The sequence below is a fragment of the Dromiciops gliroides genome, chromosome 3 (genome assembly GCF_019393635.1).
Source record: "Dromiciops gliroides isolate mDroGli1 chromosome 3, mDroGli1.pri, whole genome shotgun sequence".
Classification (NCBI taxonomy): Eukaryota; Metazoa; Chordata; class Mammalia; order Microbiotheria; family Microbiotheriidae; genus Dromiciops; species Dromiciops gliroides.
The window spans coordinates 581518066-581541270 of record NC_057863.1 but is presented as its reverse complement, the minus strand read 5'-3'; the positions used below and the strand labels follow the sequence as shown (position 1 = coordinate 581541270).

Sequence of the window (23205 nt, the reverse complement as noted above, 5' to 3'; positions counted from 1 at the left end):
CCAGGAGCAAGCACAGGAAGCAGGACAGTAAGGAATTCATAAGCCACAGAGACCTCAGAGTAGAAAGCCAGTGACATGGCCCCTATCCCCCAGCACAAGAAGCTTGAAACAGTGGCCCTTGTGCCCCAGGAGCAGACTTCAATGTTAAACATTATTTTTTTTTTAAAAAGCCATAATGTGAGTAAGAAACAGAAAAGGACCCTTACCATTAAGAGCTTCTGTGTCAACAGGGAAGAGTAAAACACAAATTCAGATGAGAAAAATACTCTCAAATTGCCTACATATGAAGCCTCAAGAGGGAAGATGAATTGGTCTCAAGACCAAAAAGCTGTTTTGGAATAGCTCAAAAAGGATTTTAAGAATCAATTAAGGTCTCAACTTCCAGGGTAGAGCCAAGAAGGCAGAACAAAGGCAGTGAGCTCTCAAACTCATGATACAGTAGCTCCAAAAAACTTCCAAATAATGCCATAGGACAATTCCTGGAGGAGCAAAAGCCACAGAAGAATATGCTGAAATCATCTTCTAACCAAGAACGGCTTGGAAGGTCAAAAGGAAGGAGCCACTGTGCTGAGACAGGAGTGGAGCCCAACCCCACAGTCACCCTGACATAGATCCAGTCCCAGGAAGGCCTCACCAGAGAAAGAACCGCGCCCCCCCCCCTCCCCTTTCCCCCAGAGCCTCTGAATCAGCTGCAGCAAAAGTGTCTTCTGGAACTAAGCTCACAGTCTGGTGAGAGGGCTGAGCCCTTGGCAGGGGGGAGACTACAGGTGTCTATGCTGGTGCTAAGGCAGAATTTGGGTCTTTCCTCCCTGCTTGGAACCAGGAGGTAGGCTTGAGCAGGAGTGGCCCAAGTTGGGGAGGGGCACAGGCTCATCAGAGCTGACAACCACAACACACAAAGCTGGTTGATTGGCAAGTTAGTCTGGGGTCACCTATGGAGCAGGGAACAGGCCAGGTGAGTGAAGAAGAACCTACCTCTCCTTAAATCATATACCTGGGACCTTCTGAAGCTTGTGATAGTTCAGCCTAGAAACAGTGTCCCACTTTAAGGAGCTAAAAGTCAAGTAAAAGAAAGACAAGATGAGAAGACAGAGAAAGGTGAGGACCATTAAAAGTTTCTTTATTCTCAAGGAAGATTGAGGTGCATGCTCAGAGGAAGATATCAATGTTAGGGCCCCTATACCCAAAGCTTCCAAGAAAAATATGCATTGGTCTCAGGCCATAGAGATGCTCAAAAAGGACTTTGAAGATAAAGTTAGAGAGGTAGAGGAAAAAATGGAAAGAGAAATGAGGGTGATGCAGGAAAGATATGAGAAAAAAGTCAACAGCTTGAAAAGCCAAATTGGCCAAATGGAAAAGGAGGTACAAAAGCTCTCTGACAAAAAAAATTGCCTAAGAATTAGGATTGAATAAATGGAAGCTATGACTTTATGAGAAACCAAGACACAATAAAGCAAATCCAAATGAATAAAAAATAGAGGACAATGTTAAATATCTTCTTGGGAAAACTGCTGACCTGGAAAATAGGTCCAGGAGGGATAATTTGAAAATTATCGGTCTACCTGAAAACCATGATCAAGGAAAGAACTTAGACATCACCTTCCAAGATATTCTCAGGGAAAATTGCCCTGATATTCTAGAAGCAGGAGGTAAAATAGAAATTGAAAGAATCCACCAATCACCTCCTAAAAGAGATCCCAAAAGGAAAACTCTCAGGTATATTATAGCCAAATCCCAGAGCTCTCAGGTCAAGGAGAAAATATTGCAAGCTGCCAAAAAGAAAGAATTCAAGTATTGTGGAGCCCCAGTCAGGATAGCACAAGATCTAGCGGCTTCTACATTAAAAGACTGGAGGGGATGGAATATGATATTCCAGAGGGCAAAGGAATTGGGCTTACAACCAAGAATCACGTATCCAGCAAAATTGAGTATAATCTTTCAGAGGAAAAAAATGTGACTTCAATGACAAAGAGGACTTTGAGGTATTTGTAATAAAAAGACCTGACCTGAATGGCAAATTTGACTTTCAAATACAAGAGCCTAGAGAACCATAAAAAATTGGAGTTGGGGGACATACCTGGGGTTGTATAGTTATTGACTGTCTTGTGTCTGAGGCCAGGTTTTGACTGGGATCCCCCTGGATCCGGGGTGGATGCTTTGTCCACTGTGTCACCTAGCTGCCCCATGATGACATCTTTAGGGTTAAATTGAGGGGTGAGGGGAATGCACTGGGGGAGGGAGAAGAGCAGAGGTAGCATTGAGTGAAATCCCACATGAAAGCAACAACAAAGGGCTTATGGAGTGGGGGAAGAGATGGGGGAGGAGCAGGGCAGTAAATGAACTTTATACTCATCAGAATAGGCTCAAAGACCTTAATCTCATCAGAGTTGCCTCAAGGAGGGATTAACACACACACACACACACACACAATTGGGTGCAGTAATCTATTTAATATAGGCAGTAAATGATCCTAACACTCATCAGAATTGGCTCAAAGACCTCAATCTCATCAGAATTGGCTAAAAGGGGACATAACATACACACTCAATTGGGTGGAGTAATCTTTCTAACCCTGAAGGAAAATAGGAGGGGAAGAGGATAAAGAGAGAGAGGCAAAAGAAGGGAAGGCAGATTGGGAGAGGGGGCAGACAGAAGCCAATCCCTTTTGAAGAGAGATAGGGTAAAAGAAGATAGATACTAGATTAAATATCATGGGGAAGGGAATATGGTGGAGGGAAAGAGTTAACAATAGTAATCATGAAAAAAGAGCAAAGGGGGGAAAATTGTACAAAAAATATTTATATCAACTCTTTGTGGTGGCTAAGAATTGGGAATCAATGGAATGTCCATCAATTGAGGAAATGACTGAAGAAGCTGTGGTGGTGTATGATTGTAGGGGAAGGGTATTGTGCTATAGGAAATGACAAACAGGATGATCCCGAAAAACCCGGAAAGACTCATATGAACTGATGTATAGTGAAGTGAGCAGAACTGGGAGGACATTGTGCATAGTGACAGCAGTATTATTTGATGAGCATTTGCGAATGACTTAACTACTCTCAGAAATAAAATGATCCAAGATAATCCCAAGGGACTAATGACAAAGCATACTATTCACCCCAACAGAAATAACAGATAAAAAGAGCACTTGTGGATTGTACATATATAACCTGGTTGTGATCTTATGGAGGGGGGAGGAAAGGGAGGGAGGGAGGGAGGAAAATTTGGAACTCTAAATCTTATGAAAATGAATGTTGAAAACTACCCTTACATGTAACTGGGAAAATAACATAAATGTTTGTTGCATCCAAAAAAGAAAAAAAATCAATTGAGAGAGGTAGAAGAAAAAATGGGGAGAGAAATGAAAGCTACACAAGAAAATTATGAAAAAAGAATCAACAACTTGGAAAAGAAAGCACAAAGATTGACTAAAGAAAACAATTTCTTAAAAAATTTATTTGGCCCTTGGAAAAGGAAGTGCAAATGCTTACTGAAGAAAACAATGCCTTAACAATTCGAATTAGGCAGATGCTAATTACTTCATGAGACACCAGGAATCAGTCAAACAGAATCAAAAGAATGAAAAAAATAGAAGAAAATGTGAAATACCTCATTGGAAAGACAACTGACCTGGAAAATAGATCCAGCAGAGATCATTTGAGAATTATTGGACTACCTGAAAGCCATGATCAGAAAAAGAGTCTAGACACCATATTCCAGGAAATTATTAAGGAGAATTGCCCTGATATTGTAGAATCAGAGGATAAAAATTATCATTGAAAGAATACACCAATCACTTCCTGAAAGAGACCCCAAAAGGAAAACTCCAAGGAATAATATAGCCAAATTCTAGAATTATCAGGTGAAGTAGAAAATACTCCAAGCAACCAGAAAGAAACAATTTAAATATCATGGAGCCACAATCAGGATTGCACAGGACCTGGCAGCTTCAACATTAAAGGATTGCAAGGCTTGGAATATGACATTCTGGAAGGCAAAGGAGCTTGGTTTGCAACCACGGATGAACTATCCAGCAAAACTGGTCATTCTCTTTCAGGGAAAAATATGGACATTCAGTGAAATAGGGGACTTTCAAGGTTTCCTGATAAAAAGACCAGAACTGGACAGAGAATTTGATATTAGCATACAAGACTCAAAGGAGTATAAAAAGGTAAATGGGGGGGGGGAGTTATTCAATAAGTTTAAACTATTTATGTCTCCACAGGGGAAAATAATACTTATAACTCTTGAGAACTTTATCTCTATTTGGGCAGAAAGAAGGAGTATACATAGACGGTATAAATATAAATTGTCTTTGATATGATCATATAAAGAAAATTGAGGGGTGAAAAATGGTGTATGTGGGGAGAAGAGGAAAGCAAAGGTGGGATGGGGTTAATTACATCATATGAAGAGGTGCAAAAAATCTATTACAATAGAGGGAGAGAAGGGAGGGCTGAGCATTGTTTTAACCTTACTCTCATGAGATTTGGTTCAAAGAGGGAGTAACATTTTCTCATTTGCATAAAGAAATTTTGCTTACTCTTTAGGGAAGTAAAAGGATAAGCAGAAAAGGAGGGGCACTCATAGAAGTGAGGGCAGAAGCAGAGGAAGAAAGGGCAAAGGAAAGGGAGGAGGGCTGATAAAAGGGAAGGCACATTGAGGTAGGCAGGGGTCAGAAGCAAAACATTGGTGAGGAGGAATAGGGAGAAAGAAGTGGTGCAAAGTACAAAGAAGGTAAATAGGATGGAGGAAAATAGACAGTAATAATAACTATGAATGTGAATGGGATAAACTCTGCCATAAAACTGAAGAGAAGAGCAAAGTGGATTAAAAACCAAAATCCTACAATATATTGTTTATAAGAAGCAGAGAGAGCTATATACATAATAAAGAGCTACTTTACAATTAATATTGGTAAAATAAAGATTGGTGCTAGGCTTTAGGGAAGCACTGTGATATAGCAGAAAGCACCTTGGATTTAGAGTCTGAATTTGAACCCAAGCCTTTGTAATGCCACCACTTATTTTGTGACCATGGACAAATCAATTCCCAAATTGAACTTCAATGTCAACTGAAATTGTAAGTGGAGAGAATCAATGGACATGTAAAATGGAGAGAATAATGCCTCTCAAGGGCACTATGAGGACCATGCTTACAAACAAACCTTTGAACTAAAGAAAAGGAAGTTGTTTTTAGTAATCTGTTAAAAATTCAATAAACAGTTGTTCAAGTCCCCCTGTGTGATGACCATAGTGATAACTTGGATGGTTCAGTTGGATTACACAGCATTCTCAAGTTCTATTGTTAAGAGACTTAGACAAGAATTCTTAGCAACTCAGAGTCAGGGGTTGGACTAGAAAATAGTCTCTCCAACTCCCATATCTTTCCTTACATTCGGTTGTGTTCTAATCTAGCAGCATGTTACAAAGTAAAAAAGATGATCTGATCTTGAACTGGAAGGGGGCAGGGAGAGTAAAAGGAGATCATTAGGAATTATTTTGGGAGACTCCTGGGAGGAGTTGTCAGAGCATCCAAAAATCTAGCCAGTATACATAGAGTGATGATGAGGACAGGAGCTGATGGAAATGTTCAGAACATGAACTATGGCCTAGACTAAATCAGGGGATCAAAGCTAATTCAAGAAAAAGAAATAATGATTTTACCCATTTCCTTTCTTGCTCTCCTGGGAGAATCTAAATGCTTATGTACACTTTTCCAGCTCTCTTACTACCCACTTCCATTTGACTCTTTTAGAATGTGATGAAAAAAAGAATGTTATGAAAGCTTTTCTCTTTTCCCAAATGTTTGCTTTCTATTTTGGATGGTAAGCTATGATAAAGTTGCTAGCCACCAAATAATTCAGGTTGTTTAATATATTATGTACACATAGTGATCAAGGGAATAGGAGGAATTACTTCTTTTAGATACAAATGACATACTAGCCCAGTAAGACTGGACTAGGGACAGGAGCCCCAAAGGGAAAGGAAAAGGAGGGAATATTGATAAGAAGCATCACAGATGTACCTAGGACAATTTTTATTTCCATTTTTTAAGAAGAGAGGGTGAAAAGGATCATGCTACAGAGAAAAGTCGCTGCAGATTTAACTTTAGACATCTGATTCAATTGGCTTTCCTGATTTTTATCTTTATTTTTAAATTCTGAATTTAACCAACATGAAACAAGATCAATATTTCCATACGCAAAGAACAGAAAAAAAAGAGAATTGTACATGAAACTGTGACCCCATTATGTACATCTTGCTTTTCTTTTAAAGTATGTGAGATTAAACGTATTAAAAGCTCTCTTGCTTATCTCGTACTGACTTTCATTCTCTTCTCTTCTCTTCTATATAGTTGAAAATGTTCCATGATTCTTTTCTTATTTTTTATTTCTTTTTTAAAATAATAAACATTTTAATTTAGCTTTGTATTCCAAATTCTATCAGTCCTTAACTCCCTCCCCACCTTCCCCTCCCACACCCCAAATGAGGTGGTAAGCAATCAGATCTAGGTTATACTTGTTCAATTATGTAAAACATTACATATTAGTCATTTTGCATTAGAAAATTCAAAGAAAAGAAAAAATGAAAACAATAAAGTGAAAAATAGCATGCTTCAGTCTATGTTCAACCAATATCAGTTCTTTCTTTGGAGATGGATAGCATGCTTCATCATTTGTACTTTCTGATTGTCTTGGATCATTGTATTGTTGAGAATAGTTAAGACATTCACAGTTCTTCACTGAACAATATTGACATTACTGTGTACAGCATTCTCCTGATTTTGCTCCCTTCACAGTGAACATGAGTTCATATAAGCCCTTTTTGAAATCATACTGCTTATCATTTTTATAGCACAATAATATTTCATTATAATCATATACCACAGCTTATTCAGCCATTCCCCAATTGATGGGCATTCCTTTGATTTCCTACTGTGAGACACCCCAAAAAGAGCTGCTATTTTTATTATTTCTTTATTTTCATTAGCACCGTTGTCGATACTTTTCTTTGTGTCTCCCCCATTCAAGATCAAAATCAGAAGAAAGAAAAATAAAATTATTATTTTTGATGTATATTTTAAAAATAAGATAAAATCCCCACGTTGGCCCTTGCCAAAAATATATATTTCATTTTATACCTTGAGCTTGTTATTTCTCTGTTTGCTTGGATTGTCAAAAAGCACATATGGGAGGATAAAGTGGAAATACCATACAACCACAGTAGTCTAGGTGGCATCAACCACACATGTTACCAAATTACCAAATTAGCAATTCTCCTGGTTCTGGACTTACCCCTAGTGGTTAGAGTAGTATCTCCAAATATGAATTACAACTCAAACAGAACAGAATGGGCAATCCTTGGATTGATGGTTAGTGGGGATGGGGCACAATGAATCTTCCACTTTGACACAGGTAGGAATAAATAAGAGACTCTTATAACCCCAGAGAGGGGGATATTGAATCTAATAACCTCAGCTTCATTAGGAATAGTAAATACTAATTTTTTTTTAGCTAAAGTTCATGTTCTTTATGTCATTAAGCTTTATGTACCTTCAAAGTCTACAATTCTCTAGTTTCCTGATTCTCCCATAGGGCAGAATTAGGAGAAAGTTTCAAAGAGACAAATCAAAATTTTACATGTGTGAAAACTTCCTAGTAATTAGTACTGTCTCAAAGTATAATGGGATGCCAAGCACAGTAGTAAGGGTTCCCATCAATGAAGGTCTTCAAAGAGAGTGACTGATAACTTCTCAGGACCATGGTAGAGGGAATTCTTTTTGTAGTTACAATTTGGACTGGATAACCACTAAGGTTCCTTCCAACTCTTATAATCGAGAATCCATTTGCAATTCAATGTTGCTGAAGGTGGTCTTGTTCATCCTCCCATCCACAGTAGGAAACTTCTCTATAAGGCTCATGAAAAGTGGTCACACAGTCTTTGTTTGACTACCTCCTATGAGAGGGTTCAAAGTTAGCCAGCTAAGTTCACACCCAAACAATAACTCATTCTCTACAATTACTGCCATTGGCCAGTGTACAAATGGGTATTTTCCAAGAAGATGGACAGCCCTAAACAACAAAGAATCATAATTCTAAGTCTATGAGGCTCTCCCCTTCATCTAGTCACAATCTAGTAACAGAGAAGCAGTGTTGTATAGTAGATATGGAGCTGACCTTGAAGCCAGGAAGAGCTTGGTTTAAGGTGTTTCTCTGAAACACACCAGCTGTATAGCCTTGGGGCAAGTCAACTAACTTTTCAACACTTTGAATAACCCTCTAAGACTACAAGTTTAAAAGATGATACCAACCTGTATTAGTAAGGAAGTTTCCTTCTCTCAGAGTTTCTCATACAAACAAAATCATGACTCTTTTCCCCATCCCCATCCTGGTCTTATAATATCTAGTAATTAAGCCCTCATAAATGGTTTCTACAAGCTGAGCTTTGACACAATGCACCAGCAGTTGCCCAACACACCTAACACTCGATCCAGGATCTTCTTGGTCCTCAGGCCATAGATGATAGGGTTCAAGGTGGGTGGAATGACCAAATAAAAATCAGCAAGTAGCACCTGGATGTGCAGAGGTACTACATCCTGCCCAAACCACTCCACATAGTGTGATATCATCCCAGGAAGATAGTAGAGCATCATGACCCCTACATGGGAGCCACATGTGCTGAGAGCCTTAAGTTGGGCATCCCTAGAAGAAAGTCTAAATACTGCTTGTAAAATCAGGCTATAGGAGGTGGCAATAAAGGACACATCAGAACCCACAATGATAGAGGAACCAATCAAGCTATAAAGGCTGCTGGGCATGTAATCATCACATGCCAACTTGGCCACAGCCATGTGCTCACAGTAGGAATGGGGAACCATATGGGAGCCACAGAATGGCAGCTGAATCACCATCCAGCTCAGGGGAGTCATAATCAGAATAGCTCTCACCATGATAGCCATGCCAATCCCCAACATCACCTTGGGTGTGAGGATGGTCTGGTAATGCAAGGGTTTGCAGATGGCCACATAGCGATCAAAAGCCATGGCTAGCAACAACCCTGTCTCAGCAGCTGTGGCTGCATGGACCACATACATCTGAGCAAAACAGGCAGTGAATGTAATGACACCATCACCTGACCAGAAGATACTCAACATCTTGGGAGCTACAGAGGTTGCCATGATGATGTCAACAGCTGCCAGAATGCACAGGAAGTAGTACATGGGCTCATGCAGAGTAGGTTCAACCCAGATCACAGTCAGAATCACAGTGTTCCCTACAAGGGCCACAACATACATGAAGCTCAATGGAGCTGCCAGCCATAGGTGTGCCCCCTCAAGTCCCGGGATGCCCACAAGAATGAAAGAATTATCTGTTGTCTGGTTGCAAGGTGATGCCAGCATGACAAGGGAGGCTTCTTTCCTGTGGATAAAACCACAAAGCTCTTAAGAGGACAGAGAGCCCAGCTGAGGCTTCTATCTCTCTCCAATGCCACTTCCTACATAATGACTCATATTCTAGGAGCCCCCAGAAAAAATTGCTATCAGAAATCATTAGTAATATTAGAATTTCCCAGTTTTCTGTTCAAATCCTGTCTCCTAAAAATCCACACAAGCTTTTGCAAGTGGAAAACAGCACGTTCAATAAAGACTGGGTTCCAATAACTTATACACAAGAGTCCAGTTATATTTTAGTTTTATTTGTCTTTATTGAGTTTTTTAAACGCTATATTGGAAAAAAAAAAAGAGGAAGACACACAAACGAACTAGGCTGCTGCTCAGGAGAAGGAGGGTAGGGATGAGATAATGATACCCAACAAAGGACATGAGACAGAATTGCCTAATTATTTGCCTCCTTATTTCTCTGCCAAGGAGATCCTTTGTCTTGGGAAAGAAGGAACAAAAATAGATAATTAGAAGCAGATGTCCAAGAAAAGTAAAGAAATTAAAAGAACTGTTGGACATGACTTTTGCACAATTGTTGGTGATTTGAGAATATTGCAGAAGATAGGAGAGATGCTGCAAGAGTGATAAAGGGCCAAATGGGCTTCACATATACTGGGTGTCCCAAAAGTTTCAGTGCAGGGATAAGCTTAAGAATGCACTAAGAGGGGCAGCTAGGTGGCTCAGTGGATAGAGTACTGGCCCTGGAGTCAGGAGGACCTGAGTTCAAATCCGGCCTCAGACAGTTAACACTTACTAGCTGTGTGACCCTGGGCAAGTCACTTAACTCCAATTGCCACACTAGAAAAAAAAAAAAAAAAGAATGCACTAAGACTTTTTAGGACACCCTGTACAATGTTGGAGAGAGGCATAGTTAGACAAAAATTTCTCCGTAAAAGAATCTGTGTACATTAATTAACTTCAGACAAATGTGATTCAAAAACATAATATCTGAAAAATCTAATGTGTCCTTGGGCTACATTAAAAGAGAAGTAGCGGGCGGCTAGGTGGCGCAGTGGATAGAGCACCGGCCCTGGAGTCAGGAGTACCTGAGTTCAAATCCGGCCTCAGACACTTAACACTTACTAGCTGTGTGACCCTGGGCAAGTCACTTAACCCCAATTGCCTCACTTAAAAAAAAAAAAAAAACAAAAAGAGAAGTAGCTTCTGAGAATTAGGAGGTTGATAATCCTGCTCTTAGTCTTTCCTAATCAGATCACATCTGAAGAATTGTGTTCCTTTCTGAGCACTACATTGTAGGAATAAAGCCGGTTGTGTGATTTTTCACCTTTGTATTTATTAGTGCCAGTCAACAACTACTGCAGATAGCAGATGTTAATAAGTATTGGTTGAATTTTAAATTATTATTGCTGAATGGATTCAAGTATAAAACCAATTCAACCAATGGTCTTATCCTGTACAGAAAAAAAGGAAGGAAGGAAGGAAGGAAGAAAGGAAGGAAGGAAGGAAGGAAGGAAGGAAGGAAGGAAGGAAGGAAGGAAGGAAGGAAGGAAGGAAGGAAGGAAGGAAGGGAGGGAGGGAGGGAGGGAGGGAGGGAGGGAGGGAGGAAGGGAGGAAGGGAGGAAGGAAGGAAGGAAGGAAGGAAGGAAGGAAGGAAGGAAGGAAGGAAGGAAGGAAGGAAGGAAGGAAGGAAGGGAGAAAGAAATGAAGGAATGAAAGAACAAAGGAAGGAAATAAGAATTTATTTGTATCAGGCTCTTTGTAAATATTAAATCACTTGATGTTCAACACAACTCTGGAAAGTAAATACTATTATTATCCCCTTTTTATAGGTGAGCAAAGAGAGACAGGCAGAGATTAAAGGACTTGCCCAGGGTCACACAGCTAGTGAGTGTCTGAGGCCAGATCTGAATTCATCTTTCTGATTCCAGGTCCAATGTTCTTTCCATTTTGCCACCTAGCTTCCTAACTGAATAGATGAAAATTAATGGGTTCAGAAACTGCAGGAATTTGTTTATGTTATCTTTGTCTCTCTCCAGCAGGGTCCAGCACAAGGTCTTGCATATTATCAGTGCTCAATGAACAGAAACAAGAACACATAATACAATTCAACAATGAGAGGATCTATTTAAGGATCTGAGTATATTTAGCCTGGATAAGAGAATTAAGGGGGACACAATCATGGTCTTCAAATGTTTGAAGGGCTGTCATGGGGGAAGGAAAGGGGCAGACTTGTCCTGCTTTTCCCCAAAAGGCAGAACTAGAAACAATGGAGCAAACGGTGCGGAAGGAGGGGGAGGGAGAGAAGACCTATAGTAAAGGAGGCTTAGAAAAAACTTCCCAACAAGTAGATATGCCAAAGAATACTGGGCTATCTAAGCAAGCTTCCTGTCACTTAACAGCTTCCATCTGTCAAATAGCCATCTGTCAAAGATGCTGTGGAAGTAATTATTTAATGAGGCAGGACGTTCCCTTAGATGATCTCACAGGTTCCTTTTAACTCGGGGATTCTTTCCTATAAAGAACCTCAGAAACTCAGTGGTCTGGATGAAAAGCAGGTTCAGGGTGTCTTGGCATATAGGCATCATGTTAGGAGAGAAGACCCTGGAAATGAAGCTAAAGGAAAGGACAGGCAGAGCCTTTGACCAAAATGACCTTCTTTTTTAAACCTCAGGTGGTGGGTGAAAATGGAACCCTGCTAAGAGATTAACTTCAGTTGAGGTCCTGCCTGAGAGGGTTCCTGGCAGGACTTGTGTGGGGGCCAGAAACCCTGAGTGGGCATAGAGGAACACTCTAGTCAACCAAGGGCAGTTTGGGTTTGGGGAGTAGGAATGATCCCTAAATTAATGTGTTGGGGAGCACAAAACCTGGCAGTGAATGGGGAGAGTACCCTGTCACCTTGTCTGAGGGCCAGAGCTCTAGAACTGGAGGAGGGAGGTGTTCTTGATCAGACTCTCTGAAAGCTTGAGACTCTAGGTCAGGTCCTCAACCATCCTGTTTGAGAGCCTGAGCTTCTGAACTCCTGAGTAGAGAAAACTGACTTTGTCCCATACCTTCAAAGAGACACCTACCTGGAATTCCATCCTCCCCACCTCAGGACCTACCTGCCCAGAGGAAGCCTCCAGGTCCTTCTTTCTCTGTAAGGGGACAGGAGCACCTAAGCTGCCCCTTCTCTAGAAGAGGAGGATTTAAAACTCAGGCTCCTCCTTGCTCTGGGACCTTCAGCCCTGGAGTCCCCTTAGGAGACCTGCATCCTCTCCCCTATAATCACCCAGGGAACAGCCTAAGCTGGTGAGCTGTGGAGAATATGATATCAGGGGAGGCAGCTAGTATAGGAGAAAAGGCACTGGCCATGGAGCCAGAAGACCTAGGGTTGAATGCTGTCTATGCTTATGCCACTAGCTTGGTAGGTGAGCTTGAAGAAGATATTTTCCCTTTCTGGACCCATTTCATTCCCCCTGTGAAATGGGGGTCACACTGTTCTTGTGATGGACATCACAGGACTGATGTGATGAAAGTACTTTGTCAGCCTTAAGCACCATAAACAACCTGAGACAATCAACTATCTCCTGTTATCTCTTCATAGAATCATATATCTAGAATCAGAATGGACCTCAGAGATTATTGGGTCCAACCACTTCATTTGATAGATGAGAAAATTGAGCTCTAGATATCCAAGGACAAAATAACTTCAAAGAAAAGACATTTAGTGAAATTGCATAGTAAGGTTTGTCATGGAATATTGCCCCCACCCCAATTTAAACTTAGTTCATATTCTCCCCCAAATATTAATGAATTGAACATCCATTAAAAAATTAGAATGCTGACAAATAAACACAAAAGAAGTACAAAACAGGACATCTTGAAAACAGTAGAAAAAAGGATAAATTGGTGTACCCAACCTACACCATTTGCTTGGACTTCTAAAGGGGATAAGTACTACTTTAGAGGCCAGAAAGATGGAAATAAAGAGAAGTTGGATAGAGAGAAGAGAGGCTATGCACAGAGAGGAGACCTACACATCAACATGACTTCTTTAAGGAACCTTATTACCTTTCAAGAAAGGAGGAAATGGCAAGAGATATAGACAAGAAACATTCAGAATAATTTCTAGACCAAGAAAAGGAGTTCCTACATCAAACAAAAGAATTACTGGCCTAAGTGGAGAAATTCCTAGACCAATCCAAGGATTTGATTAACTTTAGAGACTTATGGAACTAGTGCCAATGAATAATAAGACACAAAGCTATGAGGAACATGTCAGACTTTATATTTCATTAATATGAGACTATGTTGGTCTGAGGGATGGAGGAGATTGAGCATCCATTAGTTCTTGTCCTTTGTGATCAAGAAGGAGGGTATGAAGAAGCTCATGATAGTACTAGAAAACTGGAGTACTACACAGTTTGATACATATAGTAGTGACTAGACAAAGAAACATTCAGTGAACTGTAGCCAAGTCTTTCACAGTTGATCGTCATTACGACATTGCTGTTACTGTGCACAATGATCCCCTGTTTCTGCTCGCCTCACTTTGCATCAATTAATATAAGTATTCCAGGGCTTTTTCTGAAACCATCCTGCTTGTTATTTCTTATAACACAATAATATCCCATCACAATTATATCTCACAATTTGTTCAGCCATTCCCCAGTTGATGAGCATCAACTTGATTTCCAATTTGCCATCACATTAAGAGCTGCTATAAATATTTTTGAAGTACATATAGATCTTTTTCCTTTATCTTCAAGCACTTTGGGATACAGACCTACTAGTGGAATTGCAGGGTCAAAGGGTAGTCACAGTTTTTTAGTCCTTTGGCTTTAGTTCCAAATTACTCTCCAGAATGGTTGGACAGGTTCACTACTCCACCAGTGATTGATTAGCTTACCTATTTTTCCCACTGGTCTTTTAATGAGGCATGCTTGAAAGTCCTCTATTTCATTAAATATTCATTTTTTCCTCTGAAGATTTAGACTCAGTTTTGTACCTTCGAAAAATTGTTTAATGTTTGTTTATATTATACTTCATAGAATTGATAGATTTTGAATTTTCAAACTTGAGCTGGAAAAAAAGGCACTTCTCATGAGAAGGCCCTGATGTGAGGCATTAGAAGTCAGAGAGAGGTTACCAGATGAAGATAGGATATATGAAATAGGAGAAAAGAGAAGATTAGAGAAGAAGCTGGGCCCAAGAAGAATCAGAAGCAAGGGACAAAAGACACAGAAGATGACAAAAGAATCTGTTTACAAAAGACAGAAAACAGAAGCAGACATCTGAACAGAACTGACAGGAAGGCTTTGCAACTGAATCAAGGAGCAACTTAGAAAACAACACTGTAGATACTAAAATATGATTGGAGGAAAGTAGAATTCTTTGCTGTGTCTTAGATGTCTAACCTTATTACCCTCTAGTACTTTCTGCTTTCTCAGAAAAGAAATCCCTTAGGGTTTAAGAGAAGGGGGGTAGTGAAAAGGTTTGAGGGCATTGGAAGGGACAGAGGAATAAGAGCTAGAATGGATCACCCTCCTTTCTTATTCTTAGCCTTTTCTGCATAGTAGACTTTTACTGCCAGGTTTTGAGACTGGATATGGAATGAGAAAACTGAGCTACCTTAGAGATTGATGCCAACTCAACTAAAGAATCTGTTTTGTTTTGTTTTACTTTTGACACCAGTCTGTTCCCTCCAATACTTTTTCTTTTTTTTTTTTTCAGGGCAATGGGGGTTAAGTGACTTGCCCAGGGTCACACAGCCAGTAAGTGTCAAGTGTCTGAGGCCGGATTTGAACTCAGGAACTCCTGAATCCAGGGCTGGTGCTTTATCCACTGTGCCACCTAGCTGCCCCAATACTTTTTCTTAAATTAATCCCTTCTCCACTTGGCTTCCTCTTGGCTGTGGTAGCCTGTCTGGTGGGGGCAGGTTGGATGGGCAGCCTCGCTCTCACACTAGCTCTCAGGACCTTTGCTCGGGCATGGGGAGATGGAGTCTTGCATGGGGCAGCAACTATCGGCACTGGGAGCATGTGATCTCCCACGACCAGATAAGCTTTACGTTCAAGACTGAGATTAAGAGGCTAATCTACATCACATAGCTTCTTTTAGCAGTCCAGATGTGTGTGGGGCATCTGAAGCTTCTGGCCTATGATCAAGTCGCCATGACCTACCAGTGGGAATACCCCTACCTGCAGAGCATCACACCCTCTGGTTTTGGCCTGCTCTCATTCCCCCCAGAACAACATAAGCTACTTGGTGCTCTCCATCATCAGCACGGGCCTTTTCTCTATTGCCCCTCTCATCTATGGTACCATGGAAATGTTTCCTGCTGCCCAGCAGCTGTACCTCCACAGCAAGACATACTGTGACATCTTTGACATCTCTGCTGTCTCCATTATGTACCTGGTGCTGGTAGTAGCTGTCCAGATGCATGCCTGGCAGCTCTACTACAGTAAGAAACTACTGGACTCTTGGTTCATCAGTACACAGGAGAAGAAGCATAAATGAAGCTGAAGTGGGACACATGGACTATGGGCTGTAATTGGGGTAGGCATGGGGCTGGAGGAAGGGGGAGGGGAGTCTGGGTCTCAAATTGAGAGGAGTGGGAGAGCAGAGGGACTAGTCCTGAAATATTCTCCAAGCCACTGGCCTAGTAAGGCCTAGTAAGGTTGGCAGAGGGTGCACAGTAGACTGAGATTCCAGAAAACATTTCCTACCTCCCTCACCTGCATGTTTGAAAGGCTGTGTTAATGTAGGAGTTGGATGGGGCTCCCTTTGGCCAGGATTGGATGATCTAATGCTGTGGCTTGAGCCCTTCAGAATTTCCCTTGAGGGATGGATTATCCTCTTTATCTCCTATTTACCATCTCTTTTACTCCTTCCTTCCATCCCTTCAACTCCTTTCCTGCAGCCATGAAGACAAGCAGAGAGCAAGCAGAAGCTGGTAATGAATCAGGTTCCATACTTTCCAGGAAGGAAATACCCATAGGTTGTGGTCTCTGATGCCAAGAATCATGACTCAAAAAGGAACTCAATAAAATTCAACTGTGCCCTAACAAAAAAAAAAAAAAATAGTCCCTTCTCTGTGTCCAATGCTACCACTCTCATCACTTCATGGTTCTAAATGAAGCTTTTGCAAGGGGCTACATTGGTACCACAATGAAGTCCAAATATAGGTCTGCCATTTGGCCAAAGGGGCAGCTAGACCAAACAAAGAGATCGCTCATTTCAGAAGTCAAGAACCTCTCTTCTCAGCAGGCTCCCAGCTCAACAAAGGACTAAGAACCTCAAACACGACACAGTACAATTGGTAAAATATTTGTAAGGAGAGAGTTTTTCACCTCTTCAGATTATGGGTTCATTTAGAACAGGGGCTGCATCTTCCTCAAAAACTAGGGGGTGCCTGAGAGTAAGAAATGTAAGAAGCCACAGAATTGCTTTTCCTCAGACTTTACCAATACTGAGTCCTGGATTGATAACCAGGGAAAGAAGGGAGTAATTATTTTCCTTTAGTTTAGATGTTAATTGGACCAATGGATATTCTCCATGACTAGTGGCCCAAAGTCATGGTTCATCTCTGAAGAAGTCTCTTCCTCAGTTTTGTAGCTTGTAGCAAGGACATGGAGCTTCAGGCCAGGCCAACCACAGCAATGTGCCCTGCTGGGTTTTTTCATGTTCTTAAGCCTGGAAGAAGCCATTCTCACAAGGACAGTCCAAATGCTCTGGGTTGTAAGGGGATAGCTAATGGATGCATCAATCCAATTTGAACTCTGTTCTCAGAGGGAGATCCAGAGGAATAAAAGAGAACAGAGCAGGAGAAACAATAGGAAATTGAAGAAATGGTAGGATAGAATTCCTTCCATAATTTTCACCTCCTTTCAAGAAGCTAATAGACAATTAATTATGCTCATATTCCAATTTTAGTGTCTGCTTACTCATGTTGAGTCAGTCAGTCAACAAGAATTAAACTCTTACTATATGCCAGGCACTCTATATTTATACATACATACACACATACACACACAACAAACACACACATAGAGAGATACATATAGATATAGATGATATAGATATAGATACATAGACATATAGTTATGTATTTATACACAAAATATATATACAGTGCAAATAGAAGGCATTAGGAGGTAGGGAACCAGGAAAGGCCCCCTCCAGAAGTTGTGATCTGAGCTGTGTCCTGAAGGAAGTCAGGGAAACCAGTAGGCGAAAGTGAGAAGAGCATTTCAGGCACTGGGGACCACCAATGGAAAATAACCTTTATGGGCAGCTAGGTGGTACAGTGGATAAAGCACCAGCCCTGGATTCAGGAGGACCTGAGTTCAAATCTGGCCTCAGACATTTGACACTTACTAGCTGTGTGACCTTGGGCAAGTCACTTAACCCTCATTGCCCTACCAAAAAAATAAAATAAAATAAAATAACTTTTAGGTCCAGAATTCCTCTTGTTATCTGATTGTGGATGAGGAGTCAAAAATCTATAAAAGCAGCAATCAACAATTCACAGCTCCAACATAGGTATGTGTGCATATATATATATATATATGTGTGTGTGTGTATATATGTATATATATACATACATATATAAATATATACATATATACACATGTAAATATACACATGCATATGCATACATATCTGTGTATATGTATGTGTATTTTGTATATGCATATACACGTGCATATGTATATTGTATATGTGTGTATGTGTATATATATATATATATGTGTGTGTGTATATATATTTCTGCCACTGTGTTCTCACATTAGACCATCAATATCCAGGAGTGTGCAAAGATCAGATACTTTATTTGAATATTCCCAAATTTGATGGTTTATAGATCCAAAAAAAGTTTTATATTGAAAGTTATGGGGCAGCTAGGTGGCACAGTGGATAGAGCACCGGCCTTGGATTCAGGAGTACCTGAGTTCAAATCCAGCCTCAGACACTTAACACTTACTAGCTGTGTGACCCTGGGCAAGTCACTTAACCCCAATTGCCTCACTAAAAAAAAAAAAAGAAAGTTATCCTGTAGTCAACAGTCAATAAGCATTTATTAAATGCCTTGCACTGTTCTAAGTGCTACAGATACAAATATGAAAAAGAAACAATACTTGCCCTCAAGGAGTTTACGATCTAATAGGGGAAGATAATGCACGAAAGGAAGTTGAAAACTGGATTGTGGGAGGGGGGATGAGGAAAGTACTCTATGAAAGTTCAAGATGTCACCAAGTAGTGAAGCCAGATGAGAAACTAGGAGCTGTTCTGAGCTGAGCTCCTTCCTTAAATGTAGGTTTTAGAGTTCTTGGCTTCACCCTCCAATTACAGGGGAAGGGAATAGTGATGAAGTGAAGTACCAAGGTTAAAGAGATATTGCAGGATGATGGGGTTTTCCCAATAATGAGCTTCCTGGAGCATGGTGGCAAAGTCAGAGTTGTCTCAGAGTAGTACAGTCTGGTGAGAGATGACAGTCACATGAATGTCTGGTGCAGAAATACTCAGATGCAAAGTGTGACTGGTATACCTATGAAGTGTTCAGTCTCAGTGAGAGTCCTTTGTTCTATAGTCATTTCTTGGCTTGGCACTTCTCCCTTTCTATTAAGGCTTCCTGAGTAAAGGACCTCAGTCAGACACTTCTAAAGTTCAACTGCATAATTCTACAGGGTCTTAGTCCTCTAGGAGACACCTTAGAAACCAGACAGTATGCTCAGGGTAAACCCCAAACCTGGTGGGTACTCTTCTTCCTCTAGCTTCTCACCCCCAGCTAGGGTCCAGGGCTCCCATGGGCCTCAACTCTGTGTATGACAGATTCCCAATATGAACAAGGGTTTATGCATGTGCATATGCTTGCACACACACACACACAGTGGTGAGATTGCTTTGGCATTTGGAGAGAAGCAGATTATTCTCTCCCTGCCCCCCTCCCACCTCCACGCCTCCAGAGTCAATGCTGAAAACCAACTCCACCAAAACTAAAGAAGACCTGAGAGTCAATAGATACCTAATAAATGGCTATGCTAAGTGGAGTATGGGATGGAAAGAGGTACAGAGGTAGAAGACAAAGTATCTATATATGGTTATAGTCAGTGTATATGTAGATTGTGATACAGTCAGGATCATGCTCGCTTCGGTAGCACAGATACTAAAATGAGAATGATACAGAGATTATTATGACCCCTGCACAAGGATGACACGCAAATTTGTGAAGATACATTCAGGATCAAAGAATTTGAAATCCCCTTAAGTATAGAGATGAAAGCCACAAAATTTCATGTATTCTTACTTTGTTTAAAGTTTAAACAGAAACTGGGACTAGAAGTGATTATATCCATGAAATCACGGGTTTCATTCACAAAGGGAATGCCCAGATTAGGAAACCCCCTCTACCAATGCAAGTCAGCACCTTTGCTAAAAGTCTTAGAAAGATGCCTAGAACACTGAATGATTAAATGAATTGCCAAGGATCACACAACCAATGTATGAGTGAGATGAGATTTGAAACTAGGTCTTCTTGCCTTTGAGACCAGTTCTCTGTCCATATGTATAACAATATGTTTTCTGCTTAACAAAATGCCTCATTGTGGTCTACAGGTGACTGAGTTTTCCAAGTCTATGACAATGGAGCATAAGCTCTGGCTGGTCTTAATGAAATTGGAAAGGATTTGGGTGTGGGTCCAGTGACCCAGTGCATGTCTTGACCAGAGGACAAGCCTTGCTAAAAATGGAGCATCTCCTTGCCACAAGACTGGCTTCCAGAGCAGAGATTTTTCTTTTGTTCAACCATAGAAACTTATGAAGTTAATCTGTGTGGTACAGTGAAAAGATCAATGACTTTGGAGTCAAAGTATCTAAGTTCAAATCCCAACTCCACCACTTACTATCTTTCTGATGTTGTTCAAGTCATTCAGCCTCTCTAGAGTGGGACTAGATAATCTGTAAGACCATCATTCCTTCCTGTTCCATCAGACTGCTAATGACCTCCGACCTCAAATCACTTGGTTGATTTTTTTAAATCTACCTTATATATACCTATATATGTGTTTTCTCCCCTTTTTAGAATATAAGCTTCTTGAAGGCAGGGACTGTTTTGTTTTTGTCTCTGGACTCAGCTCCTGGCACATATGACTTAAGTGCTTAACACATGCTTATTAATTGATTTGAAATTTGCATTGGAGAAAGGTGTACTCACATAGATGAAATCTTGAATCCTAGATATGCTGGAATGTAAAAGTGTAAATAGTATTGATGCTATGGCTTTATGTATGATTTCATTCCTTGTTTGGTTTATATAGCATTTCTTTTTTGTGTGTTGTACATTATAGTAATTAAAGGAACCGTGATTTTATCACTGTGGGAAGCTCCCAGTGTGGGAACTCTTTCTGCTGGTACATATAAAAATTAATTTATGATTTAGTAAGCAACTCCTAGAGAGCTGCTTTCAGTACATAGAGTTTAAGTTAAGTGTCCAAGACCTCACAACTAGTAAGAGCTTGAGGTAAGCTATGGATTCAGGTCTTCCTGACTCTGAGCCCAGCTATCTATCCACTATGTCACTGCCTGCTGATATTGGAACTGAATAAACTCAGCAAAAATTCTGAAATAATGTACTGAACATCTAAAATATTTAACACAAAATCTGCAAATGAAGGAATTGCTTTTTTAAAGATGGCATTGTGATACATTAATTACAGAGGGACAAAGAGATTCCCAGTTAGTTTTAAGATATCTAAAATGCAAGGATTTTTCTTGAATGTAGTAGATGAGGAAAGTGATGTTCCCAATATTTAAGGAATCCCAGAGTCTCAGAGCAGGTAGGGACATCAGAAAACAGCGAGTCCACCCTATACCTGAATTCAAATTCCCTCTATAGCATCCCCAACCAATCAATATTCAGCCTACGCTTGAAAACCTTCAGTGATGTCCCATTGCCTTCTACTCCCAGTTTATCTTACTTTTAGTCAACTCTCTAATAGTTAGGGTCAGGCAGTTAGTGGAAAAAAGCACAGGACATGAAGCAAGAAGATGTGGGTTTCAAATTTGGCACTGCTACTCACTAGTTCAGATTTCAGCTGGTCTTGGGCAAATCATGTAACTGTACAATGAGGCAAATAGCATTAACAGAGATGATAAAGGAATTGAGTCTCAAAGGAGTTAAAACATGATCTACATCCTAGAGTTACCGTAAGTTCATTTGTATAGGACTTTCAAAGTGCTTTGAACTCGCAAAAAATAATTTATGTAGATTAGGGTAAAAGCAGCTAGATGGCTCACTGAATAGAGTGCTAGGCCTCAGGTCAGGGGAACTCATCTTCCGAAAGACAAATCAGGTCTCAGACACTTATTTAGCTTTGTGAGCCTAAGCAAGTTACTTCTCCCTATTTGCCTCAGTTCCTCATCTGTAAAATGAGCTGGAGAAGGAAATGGGAAACCACTTCAGTATCTTTGCCAAGAATATCCCAAATGGGATCATGAGGAGTCAAATATGACTGAAATGACTGAACTACAACAAAAAGATTAAGGTAATTAAACATTTATCAAAAACAAGGGCATTATGTCTCTAAATTTACAGTTGGGGCTTGCACACAAAATATGGTCTTATTCGCACACATTCTATTATTAATCACCTGGAACGAGCCGTTGCCTTCAGTATTTGGAGAAGCCTCTCACGGATTTGCTTGGTTCGAACAGCATAGACAATGGGGTTGAGGATGGGTGGGATAAGGAGGTAGAAACTGGCCAGCAGGATGTGAATATGGGGGGGAACATGATGTCCAAAGCGATGAATGAGGGAAGAGACTACAATGGGGATGTAGAAGATTAAAATGGCACATATATGGGACCCACATGTCCCCAGGGTCTTGAGCCTGGCCTCTGGAGTGGCCAGTCCTAGAACAGCCCGGAAGATCATCACATAAGAGGCTGCAATGGCCAGTGAGTCCAGGGTCAAAACAAGGAAGCCAATGCTCAAGCCATAAAGGTTGTTGACTTTTGTGTCACCACATGCCAAGGTCACCACTGCCATATGCTCACAGTAGGAATGGGCAATAATCCGGGCTCGGTAATGAGGGAGTCTCAGGCGGATCATCAGAGGCAAGGGGCTGATGTAGAGCACCCCCTGCAAAAGGGCAGCCAGTCCCATGCGGCCCACCATGCTATGGGTGAGCACTGTGGTATGGCGCAGTGGATCACAGATGGCCACATAGCGGTCAAAAGCCATGGCCAGGAAGATGCCTGACTCAACAGTGGCAAAGCAGTGAATGAGAAACATCTGGGCCAGGCAAGCATCCAGTCCAATGTCACGGGCACCAAACCAGAAGATGCCCAGCAGCTTGGGCATGGTGGAGGTGGACAGGATCAGGTCAATGACTGCCAACATGCACAAGAAGAGGTACATGGGTTGGTGCAAGCTGCGTTCCACTTTCACTACTGCCAGGATGGTCACATTCCCCACCACAGCTACCAAATACATTGAGCCAAAGGGGATGGATAGCCAAATGTGCAAGGGCTCCAGCCCAGGGATGCCTGTCAGTAGGAAAGAGGTGGGGGTGGAGCAGGCATTTTGAGAGGGGAACATGGTGGGGGTGGGGGACCCACTCACCTGTGCCCCCCCCACCCCAGTGGAGTTTTTCCCTCTGGAAACTACAGATTGTTGAGTCTTGTTTTCATACAGGGTAGGCTGGCAGATTCTATAATAAAGAATAGGATGGATCATTTAACACAGAAAACAAACATATCTTCTCTTTACACAGAGACAAATATAAGGCAGGAATTATTTTTTTTTTCTGTAGCAGGCCT

The 23205-nt window shown here is 41.0% G+C and overlaps 2 protein-coding genes, 1 non-coding gene and 1 pseudogene across 3 annotated transcripts; 2 read left to right on the top strand and 2 right to left on the bottom strand.

Annotated features, from left to right (window-relative positions):
* Nucleotides 1-8433: 8433 nt before the first annotated feature.
* LOC122751736 (olfactory receptor 52I2-like) lies at nucleotides 8434-9423 on the bottom strand. Its single transcript, XM_043998887.1, has one exon. It carries the CDS (start codon nucleotides 9400-9402, stop codon nucleotides 8434-8436), a length of 969 nt encoding a protein of 322 aa, XP_043854822.1. The 5' UTR covers nucleotides 9403-9423.
* A 5951-nt stretch (nucleotides 9424-15374) lies between these two features.
* On the top strand, nucleotides 15375-15903 carry LOC122748005 (annotated as a pseudogene).
* Nucleotides 15904-19528: 3625 nt separating this feature from the next.
* Nucleotides 19529-19632, top strand: LOC122752307. The gene has a single exon (XR_006356074.1). It is a non-coding gene; the product is annotated as a U6 spliceosomal RNA (small nuclear RNA).
* Nucleotides 19633-22030: 2398 nt separating this feature from the next.
* On the bottom strand, nucleotides 22031-22990 carry LOC122750963 (olfactory receptor 52M1-like). The gene has a single exon (XM_043997852.1). The coding sequence runs from the start codon at nucleotides 22982-22984 to the stop codon at nucleotides 22031-22033; it is 954 nt and encodes a 317-aa protein (XP_043853787.1). The 5' UTR covers nucleotides 22985-22990.
* Nucleotides 22991-23205: the final 215 nt, after the last annotated feature.

Excerpts from the sequence above, each read along its gene's own strand:
- LOC122751736 (XM_043998887.1), bottom strand. The coding sequence starts at position 9,402 with ATGCTGGCATCACCTTGCAACCAGACAACAGATAATTCTTTCATTCTT.
- LOC122750963 (XM_043997852.1), bottom strand. The coding sequence starts at position 22,984 with ATGTTCCCCTCTCAAAATGCCTGCTCCACCCCCACCTCTTTCCTACTG.